Source organism: Neofelis nebulosa, chromosome 3 (genome assembly GCF_028018385.1).
Source record: "Neofelis nebulosa isolate mNeoNeb1 chromosome 3, mNeoNeb1.pri, whole genome shotgun sequence".
Classification (NCBI taxonomy): Eukaryota; Metazoa; Chordata; class Mammalia; order Carnivora; family Felidae; genus Neofelis; species Neofelis nebulosa.
Genome location: NC_080784.1, coordinates 118,071,821 through 118,093,333, shown reverse-complemented (window position 1 = coordinate 118,093,333; position 21,513 = coordinate 118,071,821). Strand labels below are relative to the sequence as shown.

Genomic DNA, 21,513 nt, shown 5'->3' with positions numbered 1-21,513 from the left:
TCTGCACGACATAGCATAGTGAAACTGGCAAAATACAAGGATAAAGAGAAAATTCTGAAAGCAACTAGGGATAAACATGCTCTAACATATAAAGGGAGACCTATAAGACTCGTGACCGATCTCTCTACTGAAACTTGGCAGGCCAGAAAGGAATGGCAGGAAATCTTCAATCTGATGAACAGAAAAACTATGCAGCCGAGAATCCTTTATCCAGCAAGTCTGTCATCTAGAATAGAAGGAGAGCTAAAGGTCTTCCCAAACAAACAAAAACTGAAGGAATTCATCACCACTAAACCAGCCCTACAAGAGATCCTAAGGGGGATCCTGTGAGACAAAGTACCAGAGACATCGCTACAAGCATGAAACCTACAGACATCACAATGACTCTAAACCCATATCTTTCCATAATAACACTGAATGTAAATGGACTAAATGAGCCAACCAAAAGACATAGGGTATCAGAATGGATAAAAAAACAACACCCACCTATTTGCTGTCTACAAGAGACTCAGTTTAGACATGAGGACACCTTCAGATTGAAAGTGAGGGGATGGAGAACTATCTATCACGCTACTGGAAGTCAAAAGAAAGCTGGAGTAGCCATACTTATATCAGACAAACTAGACTTTAAATTAAAGGCTGTAACAAGAGATGAAGAAGGGCATTATATAATAATTACAGGGTCTATCCATCAAGAAGAACTAACAATTATAAATGTCTATGCGCCAAATACGGGAGCCCCCAAATATATAAAACAATTACTCACAAACATTAGCAACCTTATTGATAAGAATGTGGTAATTGCAGGGGACTTTAACACCCCACTTACAGAAATGGATAGATCATCTAGACACGCGGTCAATAAAGAAACAAGGGCCCTGAATGACACATTGGATCAGATGGACTTGACAGATATATTTAGAACTCTGCATCCCAAAGCAACAGAATATACTTTCTTATCAAGTGTACATGGAACATTCTCCAAGATAGATCACATACTGGGTCACAAAACAGCCCTTCATAAGTATACAAGAATTGAGATCATACCATGCATACTTTCAGACCACAAGGCTATGAAGCTTGAAATCAACCACAGGAAAAAGTCTGGAAAACCTCCAAAATCATGGATGTTAAAGAACACCCTACTAAAGAATGAATGGGTCAACCAGGCAATTAGAGAAGAAATTAAAAATATATATGGAAACAAATGAAAATGAAAATACAACAATCCAAACACTCTGGGATGCAGCAAAGGCAGTCCTGAGAGGAAAATACATTGCAATCCAGGCCTATCTCAAGAAACAAGAAAAATCCCAAATACAAAATCTAACAGCACACCTAAAGGAAATAGAAGCAGAACAGCAAAGACACTCCAAATCCAGCAGAAGAAGAGAAATAATAAAGATCAGAGCAGATATAAACAATATACAATCTAAAAAAACTGTAGAGCAGATCAATGAAACCAAGAGTTGGTTTTTTGAAAAAATAAACAAAATTGATAAACCTCTAGTCAGGCTTCTCAAAAAGAAAAGGAAGATGACCCAAATAGATAAAATCATGAATGGAAATGGAATTATTACAACCAATCTCTCAGAAATACAAGCAGTTATAAGGGAATACTATGAAAAATTATATGCCAACAAACTGGACAACCTGGAAGAAATGGACAAATTCCTAAACACCCACACACTTCCAAAATTCAAACAGGAGGAAATAGAAAACTTGAACAGACCCATAACTGGCAAAGAAATTGAATCGGTTATCAACAATCTCCCAACAAATAAGAGTCCAGGACCAGATGGCTTCCCTGGGGAATTCTACCAGACATTTGAAGCAGAGATAATAGCTATCCTTCTCAAGCTGTTCCAAAAAATAGTAAGGGAAGGAAAACTTCCAGACTCATTCTATGAAGCCAGTATTACTTTGATTCCTAAACCAGACAGAGACCCAGTAACAAAAAAGAGAACTACAGGCCAATATCCTGATGAATATGGATGCAAAAATTCTCAGTAAGATACTAGCAAATCAAATTCAACAGCTTATAAAAAGAATTATTCACCATGATCAAGTGGGATTCATTCCTGGGATGCAGGGCTGGTTCAACATTCGCAAATGAATCAACGTGATACATCACATTTATAAAAGAAAAGAACCATATGATCCTGTCAATCGATGCAGAAAAAGCATTTGACAAAATTCAGCATGCTTTCTTAATAAAAGCCCTCGAGAAAGTCGGGATAGGAGGAACATACTTAAACATCATAAAAGCCATTTATGAAAAGCCCACAGCGAATATCATCCTCAATGGGGAAAAACTGAGAGCTTTCCCTCTGAGATCAGGAACACGACAGGGATGTTCATGCTCACCGCTGTTGTTTAACATAGTGTTGGAAGTGCTAGCATCAGCAAACAGACAACAAAAGGAAATCAAAGGCATCAAAATGGGCAAAGATGAAGTCAAGCTTTCACTTTTTGCAGATGGCATGATATTATACATGGAAAATCTGACAGACTCCACCAAAAGTCTGCTAGAACTGATACATGAATTCAGCAAAGTTGCAGGATACAAAATCAATGTACAGGAATCAGTTGCATTCTTATACACTAACAATGAAGCAACAGAAAGACAAAGAAACTGATCCCATTCACAATTGCACCAAGAAGCATAAAATACCTAGGAATAAATCTAAGCAAAGAGGTACAAGATCTGTATGCTGAAAACTATAGAAAGCTTATGAAGGAAATTGAAGAAGATATAAAGAAATGGAAAACATTCCATGCTCATGGGTTGGAAGAATAAATATTGTTAAAATGTCAATACTACCCAAAGCTATCTACACATTCAATGCCATCCCAATCAAAATTGCACCAGCATTCTTCTCGAAGCTAGAACAAGGAATCCTAAAATTCATATGGAACCACAAAAGGCCCCAAATAGCCAAAGTAATTTTGAAGAAGAAGACCAAAGCAGGAGGCATCACAATCCCAGACTTTAGCCTCTACTACAAAGCTGTAATCATCAAGACAGCATGGTATTGGCACAAAAACAGACACACAGACCAATGGAATAGAATAGAAACCCCAGAACTAGACCCACAAAAGTATGGCCAACTAATCTTTGACAAAGCAGGAAAGAATATTTAATGGAAAAAAGACAGTCTTTTTAACAAATGGTGCTGGGAGAACTGGACAGCAACATGCAGAAGATTGAAACTAGACCACTTTCTTACACCATTCACAAAAATTAACTCAAAATGGATAAAGGACTTGAATGTGAGACAGGAAACCATCAAAACACTAGAGGAGAAAGCAGGAAAAGCCCTCTCTGACCTCAGCTGCAGCAATTTCTTGACACATCCCCAAAGGCAAGGGAATTAAAAGCAAAATGAACTATTGGGACCTCTTGAAGATAAAAAGCTTCTGCACAGCAAACAATCAACAAAACTAAAAGGCAACCAACGGAATGGGAAAAGATATTTGCAAATGACCTATCAGATAAAGGGCTAGTATCCAAAATCTATAAAGAACTCACCAAACTCCACACCCAAAAAACAATCCAGTGAAGAAATGGGCAGAAAACATGAATAGACACTTCTCTAAAGAAGACATCCAGATGGCCAACAGGCACATGAAAAGATGCTCAATGTCGCTCCTCATCAGGGAAATACAAATCAAAACCACACTCAGATATCACCTCACGCCAGTCAGAGTGGCCAAAATGAACAAATCAGGAGACTATAGATGCTGGCGAGCATGTGGAGAAACAGGAACCCTCTTGCACTGTTGGTGGGAATGCAAACTGGTGCAGCCACTCTGGAAAACAGTGTGGAGGTTCCTCAAAAAATTAAAAATAGGTCTACTCTATGACCCAGCAGTAGCACTGCTAGGAATTGACCCAAGGGATACAGGAGTACTGATGCATAGGGGTACTTGTACCCCAATGTTTTTAGCAGCACTCTCAACAATAGCCAAATTGTAGAAAAAGCCTAAATGTCCATCAACTGATGAACGGATAAAGAAATTATGGTTTATATACACAATGGAATACTACTTGGCAATGACAAAGAATGAAATACGGCCCTTTGTAGCAATGTGGATGGAACTGGAGAGTGTTATGCTAAGTGAAGTAAGCCATACAGAGAAAGACAGATACCATATGTTTTCACTCTTATGTGGATCCTGAGAAACTTAACAGAAACCCATGGGGGAGGGGAAGGAAAAAAAAAGAAAAAAAAGAGGTTAGAGTGGGAGAGGGAGCCAAAGCATAAGAGACTCTAAAAAACTGAGAACAAACTGAGGGTTGATGGGGGGTGGAAGGGAGGGGAGGGTAGGTGATGGGCATTGAAGAGGGCATCTTTTGGGATGAGCACTGGGTGTTGTATGGAAACTAATTTGACAAATTTCATATAATAAAAAAAAAAGGGAGGGAATCAAGTACTGAAAAAAATAAAAATGAAGTCACTAAATATTAGTTTCATCACTATTATTTAACATTTTTTCTTTAAAGGACATGACATAAGTTATATTATAATACCTCTACCCTTCTGATCAAAGCCAATTATTTTGTCATTAGGAATCTTATATGAATTGCTTCAGCAACACACTAACAATCTGTTTTGCCACATAGTGAAGAGGGCATGTGTATGAGGAAACTACACAAAGCAGGGAAGGAATAACTGGAAAAGATCAGAGGGAAAACTTGCCAGGCTCACACAAAGCCAAGAACAATTCATCTTACCACCAGTCAGAACACACAAACAAACAAACAATCTGTAATAAACAAGGAACTGGGTAGAGTACTGAAAAATAGCCTAATAATATTAGCATAATTATGCTTCCAAACTATGCTGCTCTAGTCTTAATAAACCTTAGAGGCAAGCCTTGAAAGGATCAAATTGTTTCAGTATTAGTTAGCCACAACTCAAAATAAAGCTCAAGGATATTTACAAGAATAGAAAAATATCCAATATTCAACAAGGTAAAATTCACAATGAATGGAATCTAATTTTAAAAATACCAGTAATAAAAAGTAGCAAAAAAAAAAAAAAGATGCATATGAGAAAAATCATTGCCTCAAAATGTACACAGAACTGACATAAATGTTTGTAATAGCAGGAAATGACAGTAAAATACTTTATAACTGTATTTCTTATGTTCAAAAAGCTAAGGATGTTCATGTTATGTAAAGACATGGCAGATACAAAAAACAATCTCAAATCAAACTTTTAGAGATGAAAAGTACAGTGTTTGAAAGAAAAAATATACTGGATGGGATTAAGCAGATCAGACATTGCAGATAAAAAAAATGGTAAACTCAGAAACATCAAAATAGAACGTATGCAATGAAACAAAAAAACACCCAAGCATCAGTGAGTAACTTCAATCGGCCAAATATATATGTACTAGTTACACCAAAGGACAGAAAGAAGAGAGGGGACAGAACAAATATTTGTTTGAACAAATAATAGTTTGAACATTTTCCAAATTTGATGAAAACTATAAACTAATAGATCTAATAACTTCAAGATCCCAAACCATGAAGAAAACCACACCAAGGCACATTGTACTCAAATTTCTCAAAATCAGTGGTAAAGAGAAAATTTACACCATATCTAGAGAAAAATCAAACAAACAAACAAAAACATTATGTAAGACTATCAATGAGAAGAATGTTTTCTTCTCAAAAAATGTTTTCTTATCAGTGCACAACAAATGGCAGTGGAGTAACATTTTAAAAATATTAAAAAATGTGTCCATATAGAACTGTATGCTCAGCAAAAATATCTTTCAAAGACAAAAGGTGAAATAAAGACTGTTTCACACACACACAAACTGAAAAAGTTCATCAGCAGCAGTCCTGTACTGTAAGAAATGCTGAAGAAGTCTTCTGGGCAGAAGGAAAATGATACCAGATGGAAATCTAGATCTACACAGAAGAATGAAGAGACACAGGGGTTGTAATTGTGTATGTGGTAGAATATAAAGGACTTATTTTTGAAAAATCTTTTAAAAGTATCTGACTCTTTAAAGCAAAAATAATTTATTGTGGGGTTTATAACATGTAGAAATAAAACGTAGGACAACTGTAATACAAACACTGGGAGGGGAAAATGGAAGTATACATTGTAAAGTATTTGTAGTATCTGTGAAGTGGTATATTATTTGAATGCAAACTGTAGAAATGTAAAGAATTATAATATAAACCAGAATTTCTTAACTTCATCACTATTCACATTTTAGGTTAGATAACTTTTGCTTGGGAATGTCCTTTGCATTTTAAGATTATTGCAGCAATCCAGCCTCCACCCACCAGATGCCAGTAGCATTAACCCAGTTTTGTGAAAAATATCTCCACACATTGCCAAAAATCTTCTGGGAGGGAAAGCTGCCTATTTGAGGACCACTGTATAAATCCTAAGGAAACCAATTAAAAAACACAACTAAGTGTCACCTAACATGTCAACAAGGGAGATAAAATAAAATCATAGAAAAAATGTCCAATGAATTCAAAGAAGGCAAATAAAAAGGAAAAAGAAAAGAAAGAATTGATGGGAGAATGGAATAAAAATACCAAATGGTAGATTTAAAGGCAACCGTATCAATAATCACAAAAAAAGCAAATGGTTCTTGTGATGACTGATTTTATGTGTCACCTTGACTGACATGGGGTGTCCTTTTATTAAACCTTATTCTGATTGTGTCTCTGAGAGTGTTTCTGGATGAGATCAACAGGTTAAATCAGCAGACTTGGTAAAGCAGATTACTCTCCCTTATGTGAGTGGGCCTTAGGCTATTTGTTGGAGCTCTAAATAGAACAGAAGGCAGAGTAAGGGAGAACTCACTCTCTGCCTGACTGATAGGATATAGCAGTGAACAAAACATAGTTTCAGCCTGTAAGGGGTTCGTTAAGTAGATGTTCATTAAATATTCTTTCATTTCACTCCAGTTAGGTTCTTTCCTCCACTTCACCACCAAAATTGCTCTTATCTTGGTCATCAAAGACTTCCCTGTTGCTAAGTCTAATGGCCAGTTCTCACTCTCAATCCTTCTTTACCCATCATCAGGGTTTGACATAGTTAGCTACTCTTACCTTCTCAAAACATGCCCCACCCATTTGAGTTCCAAGATATCACATTCATCTAGTTTTCTTACTTTTCTAACTGTTACTCCATCTCCTTTGTTGGTTCTTCTTCATCTCCCAGACTTAACTATTGGCATGCCCTATGTCCTTGGATTTTCTATTTTTCTCCAGATGATTATGTATAAATAGTGCGAGGACTCCCATTTTTATAGCTCTATCCCAGACCTCTCCCCTGAATTGCAAACCTCCACATCCAAATGCCAGCTTGACATTTCTACTTGTATGGCTAACAGATATACATAACATGTCCCAAACTGAGCTCCTGAGACTTGTTCAAAATCTATGCCTTCAAGTATAGTCTTCCAAATCTCAGTTAAGAACAACTCTATTCTTCCAATTGCTCAGATAAAAAATTCTGGAATCATTCTTAACTCCTCCTTCTCCCACAGTGTACATTTGTCACCAGCAATCCTGCTAGCTCTACCTTTGGAACTGATCTAGAATGTAACAACTCCTTACCACCCCTACCACTAACTTTCTGATTCAAGTCCCTCTTGCCTAGATTATTACACTTAGTGTATGATCAACTTTTTAAAGTTCCATCCTTGCCCCTCCTTGGGTTTCTCTTACCATAAAAACCAGAATGATCTTGTTAAAATGTTTAGATCAGAACGTGTCATTCCTCTGCTAAATAGAATCCAGTGGCTTTTCACCACTGACAATAAAAACTAAAGTCTTAACTATGTAATATATTTTGATGTAAAATTCAGTCCTCTGACTCTCATCTCCTTTCTTGTTCATTGGGCTCCAGTCACATTGGTCCCCTGGCTGTTCCTTCAACATCCCTGGCATGCTTACACCTCAGGGCTTCAGCACTTGCTGTTGCCTCTGCTTCACTGCTCTTTCCCTCAGTTCCTAAAGCCACTTATTCAAAAGCCAGTTGTTCTGTGAGGCTTTCCCTGACTCCCTTCCTGACTCTCCTTCCTTTTCTCTTCTCTTTTCCCCTCTCCTCTCCTTTCCTTCCTTCCTTCCTTCTCTCTCTCTCTCTCTCTTTTCTCTCTGTCCCTCCCTCAAGTTTTTATTTTAATTCCAATTAGTTAACAGTGTTATATTAGTTTCAGGTGTACAATATAGTGATTCAACAATTCCATAAATCACTTGGCATTCATCAGGACAAGTGTACTCGTTAAGTCCCATCATCTATTTAACCCATTCCCTTACTCCCCTCCCCTGACTACCTTATTTAAAAATTCAATTTCTTCTTCTCCTGAACACTTAACATCCATGTCCCTACTATAGTTTGTTTTTTTTTTTTTCTCCCTCTTTGGTACTTACCACTATCTAACATATCTATTAGTATATTTATCTTTATTATCTATTTTTTATTTTATTGTCTTTTTAAAAATTTTATCTTTTGGGGCGCCTGGGTGGCTCAGTCGGTTAAAGCGGCCGACTTTGGCTCAGGTCATGATTTCGCGGTCTGTGAGTTCGAGCCCTGCGTCGGGCTCTGTGCTGACAGCTCAGAGCCTGGAGCCGTTTCAGATTCTGTGTCTCCCTGTCTCTGACCCTCCCCCATTCATGCTCTGTCTCTCTCTGTCTCAAAAATAAGTAAACGTTAAAAAAAATTATCTTTTTATTGTCTGCCCCCCACTAGAATATAAATTCAATGAGAGCAGAGTTTTTGGCTGTGTTTTTTTTTTTTTTTAACATATCCAGGGCCTAGGAAAATGAGCAGCACATAGTAGGCACTCAGATATTTGTTGAAAGAAAGAATAAAATATATAATGACGATAACTGAAAGGGAGAGATTAAAAGATCCAGATATGAGATTATACACTTTCTTGAGAATTTTTCAATAAATATGAAATAATGAGAAATATGAAATAATGAGAAATAATGGATAATATATACATCTATATATATACTCAATATTAAAAAGTGGAAAGTACTGAAAAAACACTAAACTTAAAAATTTGAATTATATGCCTATACTTTGACAATTATGAAAAGTTATTAGAAATAAGTGAAGTGAAGCATATTCCAATATTTGAAAAGTAATAATTAATTCAAGTTGAAACATTTCTTTAATATATAACAACTTTTAGGTGCTCACTATCACCAGTTACCTCTTAGCAACTAAAGTCAGGTAAATAAATAGGTAATATATTCTGTGAGATTGTAATGCCAGTTATTTATTTTATTTATTCTCTTTTCTTCCTTTTAAAATATTAACTGATAATTTAATCTTAAATAACTTCTTAGGATATTGGTACATCTTCATGTTACAGTCTGATACATGAAAAAGACAGTATAACACAATTTTGAATCCTGGTTCGGGTTTTAATTTTTTTTAAAGCAATTAAATAATGAAATATTTTATTGAAGATATAAAAATATATATAACATTAGTCTTATTAACTTAGAGATATTATTAACTTTTCCTGATTTAAAAATGGAAACTGAGACCCAATGAAAAAAAATCAGACATGCTTTAGCTATTTTCTCTAGATCACTGAATTATTTTCCTGATTTGGCATAGTGGTAGTTGACTAAGAGTCAGCTGAGTAAATGCTGCCCCCTAGCTATATCAAAAAAGAATAGTGACATTTAGCATTTCAGGAGGTCTTTTCAAATGACCTGCTAGTATCAAAATTACAAACATCAACAGGAAAAACAAAGGCAGGAGGATCATTAACATGATTTTGAAGGGTAGAAAATTATGGCTTAACAGGCTGTAAAAGTATACAAATATAAAAGATTTAAAAGAGGAAGTATTTCTTATAAATAAAAAGATTCTGGATGAATCTTTTGTCAAATGAATTTTTTTTTTTTAATTTTTTTTTTCAACGTTTTTTATTTTTGGGACAGAGAGAGACAGAGCATGAACGGGGGAGGGGCAGAGAGAGAGGGAGACACAGAATCGGAAACAGGCTCCAGGCTCCGAGCCATCGGCCCAGAGCCTGACGCGGGGCTCGAACTCACGGACCGCGAGATCGTGACCTGGCTGAAGTCGGACGCTTAACCGACTGCGCCACCCAGGCGCCCCGAATTTTTTATTTACATATTGCATATTGTCTCTCTCCTATTGATATTTTAATTTATATTTTTACTAATTTTATGTATTATAAAAATAACTTATTTTTTATTTGCATTATATGTAATATAATAAAATTATTATTGTTATTATAAAAGGAAGTCCCTTCCAGTTGACTTTCTTTCTTTTTTTTTTTTAATATTTGAAGTTTATTTTTGAGAGAGAGCGAGACAGAGTGTGAGAGGCAGAGGGGCAGAGAGAGAGGGAGACACAGAATCTGAAGCAGGCTCCAGGCTCTGAGCTGTCAGCACAGAGCCCAATGCAGGCCTCGAACTCAGGAACCATGAGATCATGACCTGAGCTGGTCAGATACTTAACTGACTGAGGCACCCAGGCGCCCCTCTATTTGATTTTCTTAATCTATCTTCTTATTAGCATACTATATTTTCTTTTAATCTCAAGTCAGAAGTATTTTTACATTTAAGTTACCATAAGCCACCACTGTAAAATACATTTTCACCATTAGTTTTATGTCTCACAATGACGCTCTGCTTAAGGGAAATTAATATTTAGCCACTCAAGAAAGAATGCTTGAAAATCAGCAGGTTTTTATTGTTGTTTAGCAGCAGTAGAGACTCTAAAATATTTTCTTGAAACCCTAGACTTTGTGATCTGGTAGTTATATATCTCTTTAAACCTTTAGGATAGCTGTGAAGATTAGTTAATGGATCTAAAACACCTGGCAGAGAACATATCAGACATCAATATAGGAAACATAATAATCATTATTAAGTCCAGAAGCTTTTGTAATAAAAAAGTATTTCTAACAGCCCAAAAGTCTGGGGTCTTATGAGACTATCTAAAAAAAGATACACACATTATGGAATAAGGAGGGTAGGAGTGGAAGGTAGAGAGAAGAGAACCCTAAGCACTGGGAACTGCGTATGTTTTACAGGTAGACTCAATAAAGATAAGGCTAAAGTATTTACACTCCTGCTGGTTCTCAGAATCAACATTCCTCAATCCCATGAAGCTACTTTTGAGCTCACAAAATTTCAAATATTCTTACATCAATTCTTTTTCTTCTACTTTCCAAATTTTACAGCATCTTATATTTTGTCTATGTCTGACTTACTATTGTCCTCTTAGCTACAGATAGTATAACAAGGCTTGCTACAAAAGAAAATTCTTTAAAGATGCTCCATAAGATTTGTATTGTTCCACTGTGCCACTCATTTTCAAAAGACTATTATCTTTTTCAACAATGAAGAAAAATGATGCCTTATGCTAAATCAGGATAAATTCAGTGGAATGGGAAAGTCAGTGGAATGGGAAAGGGTATCACATAAAAAAAAAATGTAGTAAAAGCAAAAGCAGTACTAAACAACTCTCATTTAACAGTACTCCCCGTCTTCTATCTTTTTAGAACTGTGGGCAAATACCTTCTGATACAGAACCTACCTTCATTTCCATAACTACCATTATGACAGAACAAGAGTGAGAAGAAAAAAATTATAAATCTATAAGATAACAGGATTCACAAAACAACTCTTTAGGATATATTAAACAGAAAAAAAATGTATTCTGATATTTTTGTGAACAAGTAACCTTTATTTTTTTTTTAAATGTTTATTTATTTTTGAGAGAGAGCACATGGGGGGGAGGGGCAGAAAGAGAGGGAGACAGAATCTGAAGCAGGGTCTGCACAAAGCCTGAGGTGGGGCTCCAACTCAGGAACCCTGAGATCATGACCTGAGCAAAAGTCGGATGTTTAACCGACTGAACCACCCAGGTGCACCTAATTTCAGATTATTCCAGAAGAACAGAACTTTCTGTGATGAAGGAAATATTCTACAGTTGTTTTAAAAAAAGTTTTGTAAAGCCTCAAATACTTATACCCCCAATATTACATGATAAACATTACTCTTGATATATTTCTGTGTATTTATAACTAAAATTTTAAATATTTATAGCAGAACTGGATATTACACTTGCTATTTTGTGAAGTGCTATATATAATTATACTTAAACTGAAGAAAAAATAGGAGTAAAACAGAACATTTGCTACTTTATTTACCATAAGAGACAACAGTTTCTAAAGATCCAGTTAAAACTGATTAAAAAAGGAACAGGAAACTTCAGGCTGAAGTATTACCTACTGATTATGTTTTGAAAGATTACAGTATTATTACACTTATACTCTCTATCCCTTCTCTGACTTCCAATACCTCAAATTTTATTTTTTAAATTTTTTTCATTTTTAAAAAATTTGTTAAATGAAATTAATTGTAAAATTGGAGTCCATACAACACCCAGGCTCATCCCAACACAATACCTCAAATTTTATATACAAGTTTATATTACTAAAGTTTATAACATCTAAATTCTATATTGTTACATAACTAACATAGTTGTTAAGTATTAATTCTATATTTAACTGGAGTAACCAGTTCCTTAGGTTCCTAGTTTTATTCAACTCTTTTTTGTTTGGATTTTATCATCTATATTTATTTTCATTTCTCTAAGAGAAGCTCATGGGGGTTGTACTTCCTAAATTCTTGGATGCTTAAGAATGCATATACTCTACACCTAAAACCAATGGAACATTTTGTGTCAACTATACTCAAATAATTTTAAACAATGCATGTTTGCTACATTTATGTTTGAAGGATAACTTGGTTTTTTTTATCCAATTTCTCAGTCAACTTTTGTTCTCTTGAAATTTTATAAACAATTCTCCATAAGTGTTGCTGTGAAATTTTACCTGAAATTCTCTTTGCAGTATACTGAAGTATACTTATCCTTCTCCACCCTATTCTGTATGATTTCCTGAAAACTATGTTATGTCATTGAGTGGGTTTATACTTTCATTCTAGTTTTCACTATTTTAATAAGATTATTATTTCACAGCAACACTTATGGAGAATTGTGTATAAAATTTCAAGAGAACAAAAGTTGACTGAGAAAAATTTTGTTCTTTTGTCAAAGTAGGAACTCATCACTCATCAATTATTCCCAACTATGCTTAAAAAAGACAAAAGCAAAAGAAAACAGAAAAATGATGGAATCACCTAGAAGGATGGTAAAATATTAAAATAAATCGTTGCTATTACCATTTTCATTTTTCCGATTGCATCATCCAAAGCATTACATCATATTTTGAAAACATACAAAATGCATGGAGATAATATCATTATAATTTTTTTTAAGTTTTCAATGAACACAATTGAGAATTCAGAATTTCTCATTTTCCACCATTACAAAGAGAAAAAAAAAAACTGATAGAGAGGATAATGTTTCACAATTATTAGACCAATCAGAAGATTTGTAGTAGTATTAGAGACTCTAGTGAAATGGTAACATTGGCTATATAGTGAAATTTCAAACTGTGAGTGCTCAGATGATGATATCTTAGATGAATTTTCTCAAACACAGGAATCAGAGTAAACAATACATTAGCCTTTCAGTGAAAAGGACCTCATTATACAATATTCTGCAACATAAATCTGGATCATTCTATTTTGCTAAAAAGATATGTGAGAGCAATATTTAATTTTTAAAATATTTCTGCACCAAAATTTCATACAACTTGAGTGGGTAAATGCTGAAGATAGAGATGTGTTTACAAAGTGATGGGAAGGAAAAATAATTAGAAAAAAATCATTACATTTATCAATCTAATTTGTGTTCATAATATCTAAAATGAAAATATTTTGCAATTATTAAAAAATATAACTGTTCTCCAACAAAGTTAGAGGCCTATGTTTTGTTTTCATAATTGTGTTTTAAACATTCAGGTATGAGAAGAACCAGAAATAAGCTAGAATCTACTAGATTCTATATATTTTTTTGCTATGTCTTTATTCCACTCCTATAGATTATTACAAAATGACTTAAACGTATAAAAATAATGAAAAAGGTCCATTGGACTCGGTGACTGGTTTTCTTTCCCTTCTACACAAAAGGTTATATTAGTTATATTACTATGTTTTGCAAGTAATGAATTCCCTAATACTAAAAAAAAAGGAAAAAAGCAAATAAAAAAATAAGTATCAAATCTTTCTCTACTTTTCCTTGACTTACAAATATTTAACTGAAAAACTATAAAGTTGAAATTAGCAGTAAAATCAGTTGGACAATTTAATGGTTCTGAGATCCACAGTATCATTTAGGGAAGGATTAGGTACTTTTCAATTCCAGAGTGACTTTCAATTATTTCATTAAGTACTGAAAAACTTTTTAAATTTTTCAAACAAAATTAATTTATCTTCAGTAAAAGACTTTAACACATGTCATGTAGCCCTTTCTGGGAGATAGAAAAACACCTTAAAAATCAAGCAAATGAAAAAGGTTAATATTCAAAGTGGTGAGTGGCAATCTCATCAAGACAGATGAACAAGAAAGTCTTTTTTTTTTTTTTTTAAATGTTTTTAATGTTTATTTATTTCTGAGAGAGATAGACAGAGCATGAGCAGGGGAGGAGCAGAGAGAGAATGACACACAGAATCCAAAGCAGGCTCCAGGCTCTGAGATGTCAGCACAGAGCCCCACGTGGGGCTTGAACTCACTAGAGGTGAGATCATGACTTGAGCCCAAGTCGGATGCTTAACCAACTGTCACTCAGGCACCCCTGAACAAGAAAGTATTTATTGTTATTAGTATCATGTTGCCTTTGGCAAAGTATTCACTAACTGATGCAGCAAAATAATATATCTAGTATGCTTTTAATAACATGCTTTTCTAAATGTAAATCATACTAATATAACCAAAGAAACAGGACGTAATCAGGCTCTAACACTAAGTAGAACAAGAACACCAATAATGGCTAACTCCTTAACACTGTGTACCTGAAAGAATACTGAACAGCTTATATGTATCATTTAATCATAATAATGATCCTTTCAGGTAAGATTTGTTATAATCAACATTAACAGTAATAGGACTGTGGATAAGAAACTAACTTAAGTATTTAGCTAGTAAGTTGAAGAGTCAGGATTAGAACCCTGGCACATTTGACACCAGTGTCTGAGTGCTTTCTCTCTATACCGGTTTTCTCAAATTGTGGTCACAGACCCCTGGGGACCTTCAAGACTCTTCAGGGATCTACATATCCCAAGCTGTTTTCAAAATAATACTAGGGTATTTCTTACTCTTTAATATTTGTGTTAATGGTGCAAAGCCACAGGTAGATAAAACTTATTACAAATCAAGGTAGTGGCACTAAAGTGTAATAGTGTAATAGTCGTATTATTGTGAAGGATTAAAATTAGTAATTTTAAGTATCTTTTTAAATTTTTCATGAGACAAAATAGGAAGTATGCATAAAACACTTATATTGTGTACTGAAGTGTATGGATTGTCTTATCACCGAATTTGTTAGTTTTATCTTTAGCAGTGACAGTAGGTTCAAAAGGCACATATAGGACTGAGATACAGCCCTTATCATTTCTACTAATGGCCACCTGACAACTTTTCATAATTTGCAAGCTGAATGCTATTCATAGTGTTTCAAAAAAAGTTTCCTTAAGAACGAAGAAACATACTTTCCTGTTCTCATTTCAAAGGCCTGGTATATTTTCAGAAGCAGAAACATACACCAAGAAAAAATGATAAAAATCACCCTACCCCGATTTTGCCAAATACACATTACTTACCCTATTTATATGTAAATCACGTAACCACCACGATGTACATAATCTAAGCATCACATCAGTGCACACTATTCCTAACTATTCAAGCTCCAGCAGTGCTCAATATTCAGAGTTCTGTGACCCACAGCAAATGGCAAGAAGCCAGAAATCACAATCTTTTCTGCAATGGGAGCCTGCATTTCAATGACAGAAGATTAATGAGGGCTTCTTTTGATAGGATTAGTTATTGAGCGGGCAACTCAGTTTTGGATATTATTACAAAAGTGCCCACCCTTGCCCTTGATGAACTTCACCTCTATTATTAGAGGTGCAGAAAGTCACCAAAGCAATTATTTTATTTTTTTTATTTTTATTTTTATTTTTTCAACGTTTTTTATTTATTTTTGGGACAGAGAGAGACAGAGCATGAATGGGGGAGGGGCAGAGAGAGAGGGAGACACAGAATCGGAAACAGGCTCCAGGCTCTGAGCCATCAGCCCAGAGCCTGACGCGGGGCTCGAACTCACGGACCGCGAGATCGTGACCTGGCTGAAGTCGGACGCTTAACCGACTGCGCCACCCAGGCGCCCCAAAGCAATTATTTTATTTTATTTTATTTTATTTTATTTTATTTTATTTATTTTTTTTTTTTAAATTTTTTTTTCAACATTTTTTATTTATTTTTGGGACAGAGAGAGACAGAGCATGAACGGGGGAGGGGCAGAGAGAGAGGGAGACACAGAATCCGAAACAGGCTCCAGGCTCCGAGCCATCGGCCCAGAGCCTGACGCGGGGCTCGAACTCACGGACCGCGAGATCGTGACCTGGCTGAAGTCGGACGCTTAACCGACTGTGCCACCCAGGCGCCCCCCAAAGCAATTATTTTAAAGGTGGAAAACCGAAGACAGTAAGTCAAGGGAAAAAAAAACCCAAAAAACAAAAATGCTGTACAAACTAATGAAAAATAACTAAAAATTAGTTTGTTAATAGAACTCTATCAATTAATAAAGAAAAATGTTAGAAAAATTCTCCATTTCAATCACACACCTTCCACCACTCTTCACTGTCAACAATCTCTACATTAAAAATATCAAATCTGTTTTCAAAATTAAATTTAAAAACAGTCTTAACATTTTGATATTATCTACAGACTTGAGAAACAGGCCAACAAAATACAACAAAACAAAGAACAAGGTAAGAGATCAAAAAACAATCTTCTGTTAACATCTTAACTTTGTTAAATACCTTTCATTTTGCTTGTTCTCTGAGACAAGAAAATAGTTGCAGAAAAGCAAATTTTCTCCAGGTTAAGCTATATTCTCTTTCCCTCATTTCTCTGTTTACCCCAGGATTCCCAATAGTGAAAGAACCATGCTTTGGAGGGTGTTTGGAAATATATGCAGAGTCATTTTTCAGAAATACATGCAAGCATTTAATTGTCACCATGATTAGGGGATTACTACAGGCAATCAGTGGCTGGGGGCCATTGAGGCTCAGCATTTGCCAGATACTAGATATTCTCATCATACAAGAAACTGTCCCTCATCCCACATGACTTATGAATATCTCCTAAGGTTAATCACAGTACATGTATAAATCCATATTATTTCATTAAAATACTAGTATTAAGGAGTTTTTGTAAGAAATTACACAAAAATGCCCCACTAAGATGGGGTCATAATAAAGAGGGAAGCGTAAATCAAAGATATCATATATAAATTATTGAATTATTGAATAATTAACTCAACCCATGTAGCAGTGCATTTAACAAACACCAATGTACTCTCCACTCAGAGTTAAGATATTATTTAACAGATAATAATACTTTGTGACAACTGCTTGGAAAGTATTAAAATAAAAAAAATAATACATTATCAGTAGAATGGAAAGCTACTTTGTACCACCATTCCTCAATTCTAATTTTCTCTTTTTTAAATATTATGTTTTATACTTTCTGTAACTTCTGTAAAAATTCCTTCCTAGGTGTAAATAATAAATATGACACTCCATATTTTGGTTTTTTAGTCAATCTAGAACTTATTTTTACATAAGGTGTGAGGTCAGCTTTGATTCCCACCTTCCCTCCATATAGTTACCCAATTGTATCAGGTCCATTTATTCAATAATCCATTCTTTTCTAATTGATTTATAGAGGCATCTCTGTCAAAATCTATTTATGGGTGGGTCTGTTTTGTGTTTTCTGTTTTAGTAGTTTATATTAGTATCACTGCATTAGTATTCTTTTGGTTAGTATGTGCCTGACTTATGTTTTTTATCTCCTTTTTTGACCAATACCCTTAAATTTTTATCTCTTACAAATAGCATATAGATGGATGTTTTAAAATATCTGAACAATACCTTTATTAGGCAATCTAATTAATTTATATTCTTTCTATGGTCTTCCTATTTTTTACAGGATTGGTTGACTTTTCTTTGCCTCCCCTTGAAATTGGTTTGAAGTTATACATTCTTTTTCTATTCTCTTAGTGATTATCATTAAAATTTTAATATGCATTTTCTACTTCTGCATTTCTTGTGACTGGAAACACTGGCTGTCCTTTGTTCTGGGTTATATTTTCCAAGGTTGTTTTCATACAAACATATTAGAAAATGTATGTATGGTTAGAAAACCAACACAAATATGCTAATGCTCCTGCTGCTTGCTGTTCTATGAGTCACAATGTTCCTTGTCTCTGACCCAGGAGTCTTGAGTTTCTTGCCACCACCCATGAAACAGTACCAGGCTCAGTTATTAGCTTTTACGTAAAGTGAAATCATATCCCAGATATGAAAAGATCACTGACTTAATATATAACGAGTATATTTATTTTCCTCTCCTATAAGGCAAAAACATTATAATACTTTTAAGCTGAGTTCTCACCTGCTCTTATCTTTGATATTATTGTTGGCTAACATTTTATTCCCATTTGGCTATTTGCCTTTCCTAAATTGACTTTATGTATAAATATTAAATAGTCATTGTTTAATTACATTTATAAACTAGTGAGGATTCGATGAGTAGTTTAGGATGGAACGGTGCTTGGCACACAGTAAGTACATAATATATGTTCACATTATTACATTTTAACAATGTTTTTTGCTCACCTTCCTCAGACCATACTTATTTAAAGTTCAATTTTCCTAATTAAAGCAAATATAAATTATATATTCTTTTTTGTGATTCCTTTCTTAATACTGTCTATATTTATAGTATGTCTAAAACTTTCATCAGGCTTTCTTTGTAATTCCATACATACTTTTCTGCATAAATGTTTTTTGTCAATCTATAACACTGCCTGAACCAATGGCATTTTCTGCTTACTACTGAGCACAATTAGGTGCTTTCAAGAGAGGTCTTTGAAAATAATTATCCCTTCTTTTAGTCTGTGTCTTAACCATTAGTATTTTTTCCCTCAAATATTACCAACTCAGCAGTCAGCTCTTCTATAATTTCTTCATCTCCAGCCATAATATTTAATGTAGTTTTGTCTTTTATCTCCCAACGTGAAACAAGAAAGGTGGGGTTATATAAAATGAATACTTAATATGATACTATGTATACTGGTTAATTTTTTATAAGGTCTTTTATCTCCATATAATTATAGGGCTTGTCCTTATTTTGTCTATTTTATAATTTGTATATGTTCTTTTTTGGAGGACTCATTGAATAAACCATACACTCAAATAAAAGGTATTATTACTCCAGAAACCTAGAAGCAAATGACACCATAAATGTTAAGAATGGCTGCCATAGGCCTGATCACATCACAGAGTTATATATGGCACAATACAAAGAGCAATGAACTAGGAGTAAGTATACCTATGTTTTAGTCTCTATTCTCCCAATGGAAGATAAACCAGACTAGGGGCAGAGGCTTGTCAAATGATGTAAGGTAAAATTTTAGTTCTGTGACTAATTAGTTTTGTTATCTTCTCAAACACTGTAATTCTTATCAACTAAATGCTGAAATTATCTGCTTCATTCGCCTTGCAGGTTTGTTTTGAGAATCAAATGAAATAATGTTTACGAAAATATTTTTAAACTTCAAAGCACTCTGCAAGAATTTATACCATAAGTATTATTGTTAACACTTTAAATACATTAGTTCAATGTGCCAATATAAACATTTTTCACCTCTAATCTTAACATCAATATACTGGTCCCTGAATATAAGCCTCAAGGGGAAATGCATGATCAGGAAACAAAGAAAGTTAAGATGGAATAAAGAGATCTCTATCTCAGAAGTTTTTTTTTTTTTTTTTGAGGTTTATAAAAACCTATGATACTCTACTCCAAAAGACTATTAAAAGAGGTTTGATTCCATGTCACACACCACAGATGAGTAATAGGTTAAGCTACACCATGGCTAAACTTTAAGAATCAATTCTGACTTCTGGGTTGACATGGACCATTAAGAAGCTAATGAAGTAAGCCAAAATCTGGCAAAGCTTCTTAGGTTAATATATGAAGAAAAACACAGAAGCAGCTACTTAAAAACTCACTGAAGTTCAAATTTCCTACTTCTTCAAAAGCAGCCTGAATATCATAAAATCCAAGTGAAAACCCTTACGGCAGTTTAATACAACACTCACACTAAAGGATTTTTCAAGACAACGTGATAGTGCCAAAAAAAATAAGATACTCTCCCTTTACTTAAAGTGAGAATATGGAAGGTAATCACCGAAACTTTACAACAGAAGGCTGCAATTAGTAGCAGTACTTAGTTTAGACATAAGGACTTCTTATGACAACACAACTTTAAAAACAGTACTCTACTGTGCTACCAATTTCTGCTTTATTTTTTACCTCATGTTCTATTAATGTACCAAGTACTTACATCTGGAATAAATCCAATCTCATTGAGATGATTGCTCAGCTCTGGATCGTGGAAAGCAATCATCTGAGAGAACACAGTCAGATACTCTGAAATGACAATATAAAACAATCATCATTTTTACACAATACTTCAAAGACACTAAATTCATATAAATTACAGCTTTATTTACATTTTGAATGATATTTAAATTCTCTAGGAAGAAAATATACTTTAATAGGTAATTTTCTGTTTTATTACTTTAATCACTTCCTGCTAATTATTAAACATACCAAAAAGCTATGGCACAACTTATTTTCTGCCTTCTAAACTATCAGTTCATTTCTTGAATCATAGATTATACATAATGTCTTCCTATTAAATTCAACATACATTTTTCTCTAGCAATATTAAATCTGTCTTGATTTATTGTATATTCCCGAAGTGGAAGAGATACTTAAATAAGGACCAACACTTAAAAAACATTTTTTTTTTTATTTTAGAGGGAGAGAGAGAGAGCATGAGTGGGGTAGAGGGGCAGAGGGAGAGAGAGAGAGAGAGAGCATGAGTGCAGTAGAGAAGTAGGGGGAGACAGGGAGAATATCAAGCAGGCTCTACAATCAGTGCAGAGTCTGACATGGAACTCCATCCCATGACCCTGGAATCATGACCTGAGCTGAAATCAGGACTCAGATGCTCAACCCACTGAGTCACCAAGGTGCCCCAAGAGCAACACTTTATAAGCAATCACGAGTAGAATAATTATGCTTCAAATCTGTTTATATATACAGATATAGGCATTTGTTCCAGTTCTAAATTATTTCCATCTAAGGCTCCATATTTGGCATATTTAGGAATAAGAATTAACAAATGTTAATCAGAAAATAGGCACACAGGGGGCACCTGGGTGGCTCAGCAGGTTAACCTTCAGACTCTTCATTTTGGTTCAGGTCG

General features: G+C 34.5%; 1 protein-coding gene across 4 annotated transcripts in view; it reads right to left on the bottom strand.

The window, feature by feature from the left end:
* Positions 1–21,513, bottom strand: part of TBCK (TBC1 domain containing kinase) — a 224,137-nt gene that overhangs the window by 88,482 nt on the left and 114,142 nt on the right. For all 4 annotated transcript variants that reach the window (XM_058721731.1, XM_058721729.1, XM_058721732.1 and 1 more), the window contains one exon: positions 20,584–20,669. In XM_058721731.1, the coding sequence (XP_058577714.1) occupies positions 20,584–20,669 (86 nt within the window). The remainder of the gene's footprint in view (positions 1–20,583; positions 20,670–21,513) is intronic.